This window comes from Zootoca vivipara, chromosome 2, assembly GCF_965207765.1.
Source record: "Zootoca vivipara chromosome 2, rZooViv2.hap1.1, whole genome shotgun sequence".
NCBI lineage: Eukaryota > Metazoa > Chordata > Lepidosauria > Squamata > Lacertidae > Zootoca > Zootoca vivipara.
In genome coordinates, this window is record NC_142584.1 from 58,441,373 (window position 1) to 58,457,233 (window position 15,861).

Here is a 15,861-nt window from a genome sequence, read left to right on the forward strand (position 1 = left end):
CAAACAAGTAAGATGCATTTTCTGCACAGAAATTTGTTAAGCATGAAACACAGATATATGAAGACAGCAAATATGAAAACTAGTGTTAACATGCAACTTAAAAGAGACACAGCATACATGAAGAATTGTGTTAGGTTGGTCATAAGGCTTTAGAGAATAAAATAATATATATGGGAGAAAATTGAGAAAATGAAAATTCAAGCTTCTTCTATTTAATTGTGTTATTAGGTTAACACATGATCAACCATTAAAATTTCATAAAATTAAGCATTCAAAATTATATTTTTCTAACCTGCATGCCTTCACTATCCTTTTGAAGAGAACAGGATTAAGATAAGAACTGACAAGTCAAAACCACTGTTGTGAGGCTATTTCCATTGTGCAGAGAAATGCAAAAAAAGAGAAAACAATAAATTTCGAGCAGTAATTTTGTGGAATTTTCAGTTTAAACAGTGCCAATAACATCAAGGAAATTTGCAGCACCATTAAAACCGCAAAAAATGAAATTCCAAACAAGAATGATTAATCTTCAAACACCGAAGTTAAATGTGGACAAAGAAGAGAATAAAAGTTTAAGTGCTTGGTTAATATCACAAATTTTGAACATGCGTGGCAGATCCATTCAGTAAAAAGATGAGGGCAGGGGATTAGCATATTTTGTATCCATAAGTGAGTGAAATAATTCTTTGGTAAATGTGGATTAAGATTCAAAATTATTAGGGAAGGATACGATCAGTGCCTTGGAATATCACACAACCTTTCACCAATTCTCCCATGATGCAACCAACTGACCAGATATCAACTGAAAGTAAAAGTGAAATGACAAAATTATGAAGTGTCGTGAACTAAAGTGGAAAACAAAAACATTTTAACATTAAAAACACAACAATGCAAAAAAAAATGAAACGGCTAACGTGTTGTTGAACAACATGGACAGGAACATTTAATCTAAATGCAAATTTTAACTTTTGGTAAAGAAACATCTTGCATTAAAAATATAATACCACCATATTATGGTAGGTCTGGCAATTCCTCAAAAATCACTTCAGTCTTATTTTCAACTGTTCACTTTTGTGGTCCATGAAAGTCTTATAAAGGATACAATCTCTTCCTGGAAACACGACCTTATGGAGGACCATTTCTGCCATTATGCACCCAACAGACCAGATATCCACTATTAAATGTTAGGTGTAATAAGGACAAAAGTTACAAATCTACAAACACATTTTCAGTACACATTCATGGCAGCTATTCAGAATAACCCAAACAAAAAATTCACCACAGACTATTTTATACGGTATTCTTTAAACTGAAATAATAGCCAACTAGTCCCTGGTTTGAAAGAGTGTGAAATAGAACTAGTGTTTCCTAGATTGAGGTCCTTACACACATAGTCTCCTTCCTGACTGCGTATTTTTAGTAAAACCTCCATAAGCCTTTAGAGTTTAATTTTTATAGTGGAATATCTGAGAGGCAACATTAAAAGGGAGCTTACACATTACACATTTCTGCTCTACCAAGAGAAAAACTCAGCACCATGCATCATTACCTTTTATTGCCATATTGGCAACCTAGAGAATCGGTTTAGTTACTGGTAACTCTGCTACTGTTTGGAAAACTCAGCAATGGCCAGAGGATTGGAGAAGATCAGTCTACATCCCAATTCCAAAGAAGGGCAGTGCCAAAGAATGCTCCAACTACCGCACAATTGCGCTCATTTCACACGCTAGCAAGGTTATGCTTAAAATTCTACAAGGCAGGCTTAGGCAGTATGTGGACCGAGAACTCCCAGAAGTGCAAGCTGGATTTTGAAGGGGCAGAGGAACCAGAGACCAAACAGCAAACATGCGCTGGATTATGGAGAAAGCTAGAGAGTTCCAGAAAAACGTCTACTTCTGCTTCATTGACTATGCAAAAGCCTTTGACTGTGTCGACCACAGCAAACTATGGCAAGTTCTTAAAGAAATGGGAGTGCCTGATCACCTCATCTGTCTCCTGAGAAATCTCTATGTGGGACAAGAAGCTACAGTTAGAACTGGATATGGAACAACTGAGTGGTTCAAAATTGGGAAAGGAGTACGACAAGGTTGTATATTGTCTCCCTGCTTATTTAACTTATATGCAGAATTCATCATGCGAAAGGCTGGACTAGATGAATCCCAAGCCGGAATTAAGATTGCCGGAAGAAATATCAACAACCTCAGATATGCAGATGACACAACCTTGATGGCAGAAAGCGAGGAGGAATTAAAGAACCTTTTAATGAGGGTGAAAGAGGAGAGCGCAAAATATGGTCTGAAGCTCAACATCAAAAAAACCAAGATCATGGCCACTGGTCCCATCACCTCCTGGCAAATAGAAGGGGAAGAAATGGAGGCAGTGAGAGATTTCACCTTCTTGGGCTCCTTGATCACTGCAGATGGTGACAGCAGTCACGAAATTAAAAGACGCCTGCTTCTTGGGAGAAAAGCAATGACAAACCTAGACAGCATCTTAAAAAGCAGAGACATCACCTTGCCGACAAAGGTCCGTATAGTTAAAGCTATGGTTTTCCCAGTAGTGATGTATGGAAGTGAGAGCTGGACCATAAAGAAGGCTGATCGCCGAAGAATTGATGCTTTTGAATTATGGTGCTGGAGGAGACTCTTGAGAGTCCCATGGACTGCAAGAAGATCAAACCTATCCATTCTTAAGGAAATCAGCCCTGAGTGCTCCCTGGAAGGACAGATCGTGAAGCTGAGGCTCCAATACTTTGGCCACCTCATGAGAAGAGAAGAATCCTTGGAAAAGACCCTGATGTTGGGAAAGATTGAGGGCACTAGGAGAAGGGGACGTCAGAGGACAAAATGGTTGGACAGTGTTCTCGAAGCTACGAACATGAGTTTGACCAAACTGCGGGAGGCAGTGCAAGACAGGAGTGCCTGGCGTGCTATGGTCCATGGGGTCACGAAGAGTCGGACACGACTAAACGACTAAACAACAACAACTCTGCTACTGTAGCCAGTGAGTTAGGAGATGAGGTAATCTCCACAGCCTTCTCAGCATATACAGTCATACCTCGGTTTAAGTACGCCTCGGTTTGAGTACTTTCAGTTTAAGTACTCCGTGGACCCGTCTGGAACGGATTAATCCACTTTCCATTACTTTCAATGGGAAAGTTCGCTTCAGGTTAAGTAGGCTTCAGGTTAAGTACAGACTTCCGGAACCAATAGTGTACTTAAACCGAGGTACCACTGTACTGAGAGGTGGTGTTGGATGAAGGAGGCTGACTAGCCAGCAGTGATGCTTAGTGGTGGCGGTGGCTGAGTGGTGTCTCCTGCACCACCTCACCAGCTGCCTCTCTCTTTGCATAGGGAGATTTTAAAAGATAGGGAGATTTAAAAGATAAGGCTTTGAAAACTTGGCATCACTGCCTCAGGCAATTACCCCATGATGCTTGATTGTGGAAAGCCTACTACACACAGTTCTCAAATGATAAGAATACATTCAAGAAACAGAGAAATCTAACAACTGGTCAAGTACCGAACAATACATAATTCAATTCTGCAACTCACCATTCTCTTTGTATCCCATGCCAAGAATAACCTCTGGTGCTCTGTAATATCGTGTTACTACATATGGGGTCATCATGAAATTAGTACATGCCGTCCTTGCAAGTCCAAAGTCAAGGATTTTAAGAGTACAATCTGATTTTACTACTATATTGCTGGGTTTTAAATCCTAAGAAAAAAATACATTCAATTAAATGTTAAAAAATATATAGGGTGGTGCTGTGTTTGGAGCAGGGGAGAATCTGCATGATTAAGAGTTTCTGGGATGGGCAGTCTTGGTACCTTTCACTTCCCCTCAGTTAACACACTGGAGCTGGAAGAGACTCTAGAGAGGCATCCCCAAACTTCGGCCCTCCAGATGTTTTGGACTACAATTCCCATCATCCCTGACCACTGGTCCTGTTAACTAGGGATCATGGGAGTTGTAGGCCAAAACATCTGGAGGGCCGCAGTTTGGGGATGCCTGCTCTAGAGTGAAATTCATCTACTACTGTAAGAAAGGAATGCGTAAGTTTGTGGGAGCTCTATCCTTAGCTCTTGCCCCACCTAACAGGGGAGGTTGCCAATTTCTACCAATGGCACACACACAGACATATGACAGGGGTCGCCAACCTGACATCCACAGATGCCTTCACTGACATCTGCAAGCAGTGGGCCCAAACTGTAGAGTTTCCTCAGAATAAAATAAAAAGTAAGTCTTTCAACACTCCTAGAAAGTTAAGAAGCAAAAGAAGCCATCTAAGTGTTTTCTGTGAAATGAGCCAGCCTAGCTACTCCTGTCTGTCAGTGTTTCAGTCAACCATAAAGAGCTGTTGCTTTCCCCTATCCTGCTTTTGTCTTGTTTTCTAGTCTTTGGAATGTCCTTAGTTTGTCCTTCCTTTTTCACTAGGAACCAGGATGCATCTTTCCTGTGGTGGGGTCATCTGAGATTAGGCAGTCCCTAGAAGTTGTTTTAATGCAAATAATACTACACAGTATGTATGAGTAAATATTAAAGAATCCCTCCTTGCCCTCAAAAGAGGCAAGTGTGAAAGCTTTGCTAATGGGTGTAGGCTCCTGCTGTGCAGAAACTGGTGTCCAGCCGCTCATTAAGAATGCACTGTAAAGTTAAGTTGTAGTACAACTGTATACATGGCTACTCAGAGCTGGGTTTCTCTGGGTTTAATGAGCCTTACTCCTAGCTAGGTGGGTACAGGATGACATCTTAGGCTTTTCAGCAAGGGCAATGAGCTAAAGTAGAAAGGGAGGAGTGAAAACCCAACAGTTCTGGGCACTGAACGACAAATCTGATTAAGCCTCAGAATTCATGACCACAGGATATAGTTTGTTTCCCTCTTGTATGAGGATATAAAAGGGATTGATCAAACATGGCAAGTCCTAATTATCATGTCATTATAAGAAAAAAAAACCTTTCAAATATAGCTGAATATTCTTAATGAGGTTAATTAATGAAAGTCAGTTATTGATACGATTGTAATAGCACTACGTACTCTATGGATGATACCAGCTGAATGGAGATGTTTGATACCACACAGCATCTGGTACAAAAGGTAGGACATTCTTTCATGATCCAACTCCATATGAATTACTTGGCACAAGTTAGCATCCATTAGTTCCATAACTAAATACCTGAAACATTTAAAAAAGTATTTTTTACAAGAGCAAACATTGACCACACCTTGTGGTTAGCAATGAGAGACCGTAACCACAAGCTCAGGTACAGACAACACACTAAGCCAGACCTCAGCTTAGCTCAGCATGGTGAGAGCATAAAAAAGACATGGGTGGTCTAGGAGCCCACATGTTTGCACAGTCCCAGGAAGCCATAGCTTAACATGTTGTGGGAATGCAAAATGGAAATTACAGTGGACACAATTATACAATTTTGTTTTCTTAGCAGAAATATTTTTTAGCAATCCAGACTCAAATAATGTATTTTATTACTTTGGGTACAAATCTCCCACTGAAGTTAATTGGCAAAACTTCAACTGACATTATTTCACATCTCAGTTTGAAAATATTGTCAGGATATTGGTACTTAGTTACTGATTTGACTGCTCTTTTGGCAAAGGAAAATAAACAAAGCAACCTCCTCCCCCCAATGTCAGTTATGTGGCCAATAAAATTTATTTTTTATTTAATTTGGATACCTTCCTTTATCCGAAGATCACAGGGCAGTTCACAACATAAAAATACAAAATGAGAACACATAATAAAACAAAAACAAAACAATAACCCATCTCCTAATGATGAAATGAACACTTGGGGGGAGTGTCATGTTTTGTTCATGTCTCAATGCTTACAAGAAGGCTTCAGCATTTTTCTCCAGAAAGCACAATATATTTTTAAAATCTTTTATAGCCCAACTGCTTCCAGGCAGAGAACATCAAGAATTTGGTCTTAAAATCTTAAATAGATATTTATCAAGAAAACACAATAAAGTAAACTCACACATCTTGAAATTCTTCAAGTGACTTCTGTGGTGTGAATACATTTAATAGACTAATTATCTGTAAAGCCAAAATAAAAGAATTATAATCACTATCACAATGATTTGCAAAAAAATAGTAATCAAACAGTACATGGCAATGTCAGCATATAGATCAGATTATTTAATAATTTTTTACCTGAAGCTTTGTAGCAAGAAAAATGAGATTAACATAGTAATTCACAAATATTTTAGAACTAACTCACTAACTTCATTCACTTTGCACAATGCTATTTTTTTGTCAAGTTCCATAAGGGACAGTCAATATTTCAACAGAAATGAGATAAATCAAGTATATTTGTTTAATGGATTGAATAGCTTCATCTATAATAAATCCATGGATAAATTAATAACCAGAGTTTTGGCATATGCCAATTCTTAGATTATGGGAGTAGCACAGTTGCATCTCAGCAATATATTATTTTGCTAGAAGGCCTAGAAAATACATTTCCACATTGCCTGATCAAATATTCAGTGGTAAGTGATCAATACCCTATTGATACGTTTTTCTTCAAAAAGCAGATAAAAAAACTTTAAAGGTTACTAAGAAGTATGCATGCTACTAAATATACATTATAAGCCTCCTAATAATAATAGAATCATAGAATTGGAAGGGACGAGGGTCATCTAGTCCAGTCCCCTGCAATGCAGGAATCTTTTGCCCAACATGGGTTTGAATCCACAACCCTGAGATTAAAAGTCTCATGCTCTACCAGTACCCACTGAGCTGGGTCTCCTCATGCAGTCCAGTTTCAACTCTTATGTCAAATGCTTTCTGATTATTTCTGATTTAATAGGAAGGAATTTGATAATTAAACTAAATGAAAGAATGGGTGTTCTTGTCATTGTACAGTGGACCCTCTGGATACATAACTTTCGGGTTACGAATGCGGCAAACCCGGAAGTGTATACTTCCAGGTTTCACCATGTGCACATGCGCAGAAGCGCTCAATCGCGCCGTGTGTGTGCACAGAAGCAACGCCTCTGCCTACAGACTTTTCGGGTTGCGGACGGACCCCCGGAACGAATTTAATTTGTATCCAGAGGGTCCACTGTACTTTGCTTTAAGGACTAATTCTTACATTATGAGAGTGTTATGGCTGCTCCTTCCCAATGACTCTAGCCCCCCCCCCGGCTCTAGTAATGTAAAAATACGGTAATGTGATAATATGATGTTGTGATAATTAGTTTTGCATTTGATGGATAAAATCACTCATTACATAGCAATTTGGATGCCATAGTTTTAATAGAGTTGGAGATGGATGTAGCTCAGCCACTGTCTAACCATGTTCTTATAGATAAGCTGTCACATAAGCTGAAAAGCTGTCATATAAACTGAAAAGTAATTGCCATTCTGCCACTGGGCTTCCCCTTTTGATACCCAAATGCCATTTTCAGGATTGTACCCATAATGCATAGAGTTCAGAGAGGAAGGTCCTAGGTGCAGAAACAAAAAAAATTCAGATTCATTAATTTGAAAATTATTTCTCTTAATATGAAAGTTTGGAAGATAATCAAGATAACAAGTGGCCATGTTGTGCTCCACAGCTTAATGGATAATTTCATTTGGTTTTTAATGGTCATAAAGAGAAACATACTGGACTGTTTTTTAACACATTTCTAGAAATATTGGTTGCCAATCTGTGGTGTAAGCCATAGATCATTCCTATCCGAGGAACTGTTACCTAAAGCCAACCACAGACAACAAAGAGAGCACAAAGAGGGGGAAAAAACTATGAATAACTAGTCTTCCACATTGCAATTTGGAAATAGTCCTAAAACAACTACAGTGTTTCATTACAGTAGATACAGGACAGAGCGAAAATTGATGTCTCTCTCAATTATTTAATTATTTGAATCACAGAATAATGGCTTTAGTTCCAGTTGATTCATCTGATATTCATTCAATTATTATTTTACATTTCCTTGTTTCTAATATAAATTAACATTACTCACATTTTTGTGATTGACACATTTTAGAAGCACAAGTTCCCTGTAAGCTCGTTTTGCATGTGTTTGGTTCTGAAAAGGGCGACTCAATTTCTTTACAGCAACATTTAGTCCAAGAACTGTATCAAATGCAGCACTGAAAAGTTAAAACAGAAACATCTTAATTGCAGCTTTTAAAAATCAGAGCCATGCAGCATAAGAGTGGAGAGGCACCCAGGGTGCGGCTGGGTATCAGGGTATATGACAGAGAAGCTGAGGTACCCCAAGGAAACTGCTTCTTGTTTTAGGTGAAGGGCAAAGTGCACAAATGAAAACCCTCTTGAGTTCTACTTTATTCAACCAAAAATAAACCAGATCTTATTACTAGACTAATTTTAACACCTCCATGCATGAAGCATTTCATCCTGTTCCATTAGTCAAAGTATAGTTAGAAATTTCTTAAAAGGCAGATGCATTTATATCTCAGTCAAAAACTAAGAGACAATTCTTCTCTAGAACAGGTGTTAAGATTACATAATTTCTTTAATCAACTTGTTTTAGTTGAGCTCTTATTCTGACACAGGCCATTTTAAAGGTTCTGTTCATTTTCAACTTCATCACGGAATAGTACTGTACTTCAGAATAATGCTTTAGATTCTATTGTTTCTATGTATGTTTGGAATTAAGGGACGGTATGTGCCATCAGATGTCAAGCAGATAAAAAACTATCTCACTTTTAGAAGACATCTGAAGTCACTCCTATATAAGGAAGATTTTAATGTTTAATGTTTTACTGTGTTTTGTATTTTAATTTGTTGGAAGCCGGCCAGAGTGGCTGGAGCAACCCAGTCAGATGGGTAGCTAATAATAATAATAATTTGTTTTGAGTCCTTGATCAAAATTTTGATGATATTACAGTTTGATGCTCATACTAATTTTGTTCAATAACCAGCTACTCACCATACAATGCCTTGAGCCCCAGAGCCAATAGGTTTCAATTGTTGGTAACGTTTTAGTACAGTGAATGTCGAGTCTGAGACTTGAACACTGTAAAACTGACTGTCACATTTACTCTCGCTCATGATGTAGTGTCATGTAGTTTTCCTCCCAGGATTTGGCAGTTTTCAAGATCTGTATAAAGAGAACCAAAAAAAGTGAAACTTTTTGTAAATATGTACCCAAAGCTGCCAACAGCATTTCTCTTTAGAAATTAGACAACCAGTGAGGGAACAAAGCACAACGTGCATTTAGATGACTAACTTAAGAGACTTGACTAGCATAATGGATGATCCAAAAGTGATTTTAGCAGAATGACTGCTCAGTGCAATGCTATCTTAGCAGAGATAAAAAATTCTCTATCCGGTCCTGTGCACACATGTCCTATTCTGTGTGGGTTTCCTGCCCTGTCCAGGCAACAATAGGCAAGTGGCTGCCCCATGGAGCCCAGAAGTCTACCTTTTCTACTTTTGGCACAGCACCATTCTTTTCCAGTCAGTTCCGCGGGTAGTATGTCTTAGAGTGCCTTGGAACAGAGGAAGAAGCATTCTGTTCCATTTCTTTTCTAAAATCTTCTAGCAGTGGTGCCACACCAGACAGAGAAGGGTGCCTTTTCAAAAATAAGAGGCTTTCTTACTCCTTCCCATGGCAGTGCCGATGTAGGAGGAGACAACAGGGTGTTGTGTGTTGGCGCTGAAAAAGGTTCAGTTAAGCCGTTAAGCTCACCGCAGAAAACAGCCATTTAGGAGAGTTGTTTTTACTAGGCTAATACCGACATACACCACTATACAAACACGCACGATTTACAAACGTTACAAGTAGCATTCTCTCTCTGAGCCCAGAGAGGGTTCTTTGCTTCAAAGTCTTTGCTGTGTCAAAGTCCACAGCCAAGTCCTAAGGTCAGTTGCTTTCAAAGTCCTGCAGCTGATAAGACAGGCATCCCCAAACCCGGCCCTCCAACTGTTTTGGGACTGCAACTCCCATCATCCCTAGCTAACAGGACCAGCGGTCAGGGATGATGGGAATTGTAGTCCCAAAACAGCTGGAGGGCCGAGTTTGGGGATGCCTGTGATAAGAGTTCTCTAAGTTCTGAAGTCCGCCAATTTTCCAACTTCTTCCTTAGACAATCTTTTTAAAAAGTTTTCACGTGAATCCATAGTTCCAACAGATAGCCTTCAGCAAGTCTCTTACCATGACCCACACAGTATGCTGTAACCTTGAGCCCTTTTATACACAAAGTCACTTGCCAAATCTGCCCACTAACACTAATAAGAAAGTCACAAGATACCTGCAGGTGCATGGTGGGGAATGAGTTATCTCTGCGGATTCATAGAGAATTAACCCATTAAAATTAATCCTTAACATTTTGCCCCCCTAAGGAAGAACTGGATCAACCGATGACCCTCATACACCAAAGCTGCCCAAGACAGCAAACACACTGTAAGTTTGTGTCACTGTCTGTCCTCTCTTTCTCTGTTTATGTGTGTGTTGTCTGTGTTGGGTTGTCTGTCCCCGCTTCACTTATGTTCAGTACTTATTTTAGAGAATTGTAAAGTTTGAAGGAATCCCAAGGGCCATCAAGTCCAACTCCCTGAACTAAGTCTATTCCTCCTCCTTCTGAGTTTCCATGAGTGTGCAGGCATGTGCAAGCTTGTGTGCATGAGTTACCTAAATTGGCTCAGGTTGGCATACAGCCCTCAAAAGAGCCGCAAACCAATGTCAGCCACCTCTGCTATAAAGCTATACATTTTTTGGATGACATTTTTAACCCACAATTCTTCAGTTTTGAACCCACGTATCTTATAGTATAAGGCCCATTTAATGGGACTTATTTTCCGTAAATATGTTAAGTCAAACAATGTCATGTATGGTGTTTGTTTACACTCCTACTTTATTATTACCAATGGTCCCAAATCCAGATACATTTTTGTGCAGAAGACTAAGAATATGATCAGCACAGTCAGTTCAGGCAGCACTGATCTGTTTGCCAGTGCTTGCATGTTGTAGGACATGTGTGAAAACACATCTCCCTTCCCGCACCCTGGTTCAGATGCAGGAGGTGGAGAGATTTCTGCTTCCACAGCTGTTGCTTTGTACTCCTTGGTGGGACGTTTGGTGAGCAGAAAATGTTTGAACTCCTAGATTGTGCTTGCTGGAATATGACAAATATTGTAAAATACTAATAAGTATCTGTGTGGGGAGGGTGGGGACATCCTGATATTCTAACAGAGGGGAGAATTAAGTTACAGCACTAGAAGCAAGCAAAAAAGAAGTTCTCCTCAGCCAAACAAACTGTTTTGTTTGGATGAGTCTGCCAGCTACAGAAATTTCACTGCCTGCTAGGGGAATGCGCTGCAAAATTTCAAAACAAATCCAGGCAGCAGGAGCTTTAAACGGCTTTTAAAAATGAGATGACAAGCTACCGGTGTATCTAATGTTAATGTGAATTACACAAGAGACTGAATTTATGTGAACAAACATCTCAAGAAACTTGACAGTGTTTCAAGTTAATTATATATCCACAGCATACATAATACAGAAGGACTGGAAAATAAAATTAATTGCAGAAGCTGGTGAACATCACCAGACTATACACTTACTATGGCAAAACTTATTGATGTTTTAAGTAGGCAATAAGGCCTAGATTCCTGCAAGAAACCTGCCCAACTGTATACCACCTCAAAATACTCCTGTCATATTTGAATTTCATGGAAATATTTGTGTTAAACTTTCCTTCTTTAGCCTTTCTGGCCCCATCATCATCACTTCTTCCCCTTCCTCTACCAACCCTCCACCAATACTTCACAAACATAGTATGTAAAGTATCATTAATATGCTTTGTTCGAGAAAAGATACAGGGTAGGGAGGGGGGAAAAGAACATGCAACGAAGTAACTCACATTTCCAAATGATTATATGTTTGCAGCTGGTTCACACATAGCAAACCATGGTATGATTATCAGGTCAAAGTCAGCTATAGTTTGCTGCAACATCCAAATTGGCAGATTATGGATTGTGCTTGCCCTCCAATGCAGAATTGGTGGGCTTAAAGTTCTGCTGTGGAAGGAAAAACAAACCACAGTTAGCATAGTTGGATCTACAGGTAAACTGTGGTTTGCCTGAAAAAGAAAGAAAGGAATAGGAGATCGAAAATTCAAAACTTTAATCTGATGCCAAATCAGCCTCTCTTATAAATCAATAATACATATGACTAAAACTTTTGGTACATTTGATTAGTGTTTATTAAATATTGCATTTGTTTAAGTAGCAGAGCTTTCATCTAGTTGGCTTACTTATACCATAGTATAAGTAACCAAAATGAAAACTATTTACAAGTTTAATTTAAAAAAGCCTCACTAAAGAGTTTAGATTACATTTCACTATTTATTCAAAATATAATTTAAATAAGTAAAATCTTTCCATTGAAATGTTCAAAATCATTTTATTACATTCCACTACTGAACTGAAAAATGTATTTTTGACAGTGATATACACTCAGTTTCCGTTGCCAGGGATAGATACCAATAAATCAGTTTCTGAGTGTTTACATCTGTGTGCATAATACACACACATATATACCCTAGCCAACATAGATGTTTCTCTGTTCGGAACTGGGCACATTCAGTAAAAGCAAGTCCTTTCATGTCTAGGTGTAAAAAGCAAAACATAACCTCCAATCTTCTTGTGGGCAACATATGGTCTGCAAGCCACACAAAGCACACCAAGTTTAAAGAAAAAGGTGCTCAAAGCTAAACAAGTGTATTTCAGCTCTCCTTCAGACGATAAACGCTTAGTACAAGCAGCTGACTATATTGGAGGCAGGGCACCAGCTTCAAAAATGTGGGGTGACATGGCTCACACTGCTTTAGAAATTGCAGGCCGTAGGCTATGTCTTTAAGTATCCTACCCTAAGAACCAAAACATTTTTGTATATATAAGCCTACCCAGACATATATGCTTCAATCTGTTTTTAGTTTATTACTTATTTTCAAGTTGTTTTTATTGCTTTTATTGATAATTATATTGTTTTATTCTCTTTGTAAACTGCTTTGAGTGGGTTTTTAAACACTTGTGTATAAATTTTATGAATTAAATTAAATAAGTCAATCAATCCTGCAGAATACCTGCGTGGCTTCAGCATGCTATAGATACTTTCCCCTTCAAACCATTGCCAAATTGCTTTAAAATCACTACATACACTAGGGAGCAATTATAGCATCAATGCAGGCTTGAAATTATTGTATTGTAACTTCTGAATAAATGTTTTTTTTTATTAAAGTGGGGAAGTGGAAGATGCAAAGAACTTCCACAAATGGGGTGCATTTAATCCACTTTAAACTGCTGTGTTTACATAGCCTAGCTGTGCTATTTGCCAAGCCAGGCAAATATACTAGACCTGGATGCTGATTCCCCCCCCCCTTTTTGGGGGGTCCTTCTCCAGAGTCAGGTGGGATGAGGATGGAGAACAACAACAACAAATTCAAGAGAAACAAAAAGAGAGGATCAATTAATCCAACCCCATTCATTAAAAAACCCTCACCCATATAATGACTGACTATTCCCTCTCTGGTAGGAAAGAAAGAGTACTAGTTCATGCTCAGTCTCTGCAGTAATGATATGGAGGCTACCTGCAAGTAGAGTTTCTTTTACCACACCTAGTCTTAAATTCTAGCTCCAAATTGGGGGGAAAGAAAGAGAACAACTGCCATTAACACCACACTGTGGAGAAGCATCACAATATTGAGGACAGCTGGCTCTCCTGGCTACTCCCTATATTCCAGGAATTGGGGAAGAGTGTTCTCTTTGTATAATAGAACCTTTCCTCGAAACTGAGGGAGTGTCCTTAAATCTGGGATTAATAAAACTCGCATAAAAATCACTGATTTTTATCCATAGACTTGTAAAGAACTGTACAATAGAGATAAGAGAATTTGTACTGTATATTGTTACACTAAGGTCTCAGGAGGTATAAAAACTTTGAAGTCCCCATTTTATTTATGTTACTTGTTTCCAATATTTGTAGACCATTTTTCACCATACAAACTCACAAAGCAGTTTATACAGCAATAAATAAAAACAATCCATCAACCAAAATAATATCATATTTAAAACCAAACAGCAAATGTAAAAATGAAACTTTAATAAATAGACACAATAAACAGCACAGCCACAACACAAACAAATCAAATCAAGCATAAGTCTAGGTGAACAGAAACACCAAGGAGGTAGCCATTTGTAGGGACAGACATATCAATCTATTTCCTCTGCAGGTTTAATGCACACACACAAAATGGGTCAGTTTCATCATGGTGATGTTTGGATTTTATATTCTTTAAAAATCCACCTTTTTCAGGGGGAAGGAAATCTGTATTTTCAAAGTAGTCCATTGATCGCCTTTTTCTTTCTTCTTAAAAATAACATTTCCCAGAACAGAGAACAATTCACTAGCAGTACCTCTGTCCTGCCAAAATTCAGATTCAGCTTGTTGATCCTCATCCAGCCTATTATCACTTCTAGGCACTGATCCAGCTACATGTGGTTCTGATGGTATGGAATACAGAGCTGGGTGCCCAGCATCACCACTAAGATGGTTTCAGCTAGATCTGCCAAGGAAGTTGTTGGGCAGTGGGGTGGGGATCCCTGTTCTGTATCCATGACCCAACACTAGGTGTATTCCCTTGACCCTGGTACCCAAGGACACTGGATTACTAATGAAAGAATTTGCAATCCTTGCTACTGTCGTACTACCAGGTAGGCAAAGCTGGGACAGTCAGGCTCACCCAGCTCTATGTAATGCATAGCTGGTCAGCACCTTAAGATGTTTAATTATGCACCTACCTGGCATTCAGCAATAGCACTTCAAGGTGGGAGAGTTGCCATGACTACCTAGGTTCTATTGACAGGTAAGTGTGTGTGGTCAAGTGCCTGCCACCTACTTTCCCTAACATCATCCCTCCCCCAGTATATTCCAGGGAGTCAATATTACCCTGCCTGGGATTCTGTTGATCCCTTCTCTCCGCAATACAGTCAGCCAGGCACATATCTAACATTCCTTATCTGCTCTGGTTCACCAAAAGCCACACAAAATGCTAATGCAAAAAAGAGTGTCAATAAAAAGTACAACTAATAAGGCACAGTGGAATATAAAATGACAACCAAAAGGTTCTCATTAGAATTCCATTGCAGAATACGTGCAATATAGAATAGAAAAGACAGACAAAAAAGTTCACTAAATACATAGCCAGTGCACATTATTTGCTGCCTACTTGACTGGAAGTTACAGCACTCATTGGCAGTTACCAAAGGCTATGCTTTGGTACTGGTAGTAACCTGGGAATAATCTCAATCTTTTACAAAGCTGCACCAGTCTTCATATTAACTGTATACCGGTACTTAAAGCTGAAATCCTATTTTGCCCAATAATAAATCCCACTGGGGCTAACTTCTGAGTCTAAGGATTTATCCAGACTTCTTTATTATCTTCAAGGGCTAGGTATCTGCAAGCAGGATGGAACACCACTGTTTTAAGCATAGATTCAACTGTAGAAGACCACCAAGTTAAACAAACTGGTGAGGGGAAGAGAAAGAGGAATCACATTATGCACATTACAAAGCACTTCCCCTTTGCTGTGGTGGTCATTCAGTCACTGCAACTGTTAAAAGTTGTTCAACCCTTCTCTGATGAAGATTTGGCCAAAAGGCCAACAGATGCATGGTACTTTATTAAAGAGGGAATATTTACAAAATGGTGGCATAGTTATCACAAACAGTGTGTCCGATATTAAGTTTTCTGGGCTGCTCCGTTTGTAATGGTTAGCAAGTCTTGCTCTGATATAGCACTGAACTTCTGAGGTGCTCAGAACACCCACAAAATACAGCCCATGACAAGGAACAAACC

General features: G+C 39.0%; 1 protein-coding gene across 8 annotated transcripts in view; it reads right to left on the reverse strand.

Annotated features, from left to right (window-relative positions):
* MAPK9 (mitogen-activated protein kinase 9) overlaps positions 1-15,861 on the reverse strand; it is a 32,193-nt gene that overhangs the window by 11,348 nt on the left and 4,984 nt on the right. For 2 of the 8 annotated variants that reach the window (XM_060271647.2, XM_088661973.1), the window contains exons 2-8: positions 11,864-12,020; positions 8,929-9,099; positions 7,996-8,125; positions 6,003-6,061; positions 5,042-5,180; positions 3,555-3,720; positions 731-802 (exon numbers count right to left, since the gene is read on the reverse strand). In XM_060271647.2, the coding sequence (XP_060127630.1) occupies positions 731-802; positions 3,555-3,720; positions 5,042-5,180; positions 6,003-6,061; positions 7,996-8,125; positions 8,929-9,050 (688 nt within the window). In that variant the 5' untranslated portion in view covers positions 9,051-9,099; positions 11,864-12,020. Of the gene's footprint in view, positions 1-730; positions 803-1,102; positions 1,175-3,554; positions 3,721-5,041; positions 5,181-6,002; positions 6,062-7,995; positions 8,126-8,928; positions 9,100-11,863; positions 12,021-15,861 lie in introns of all 8 variants that reach the window. The other 6 variants (XM_088661972.1, XM_088661975.1, XM_035105600.3 and 3 more) reach the window with 3 other exon arrangements.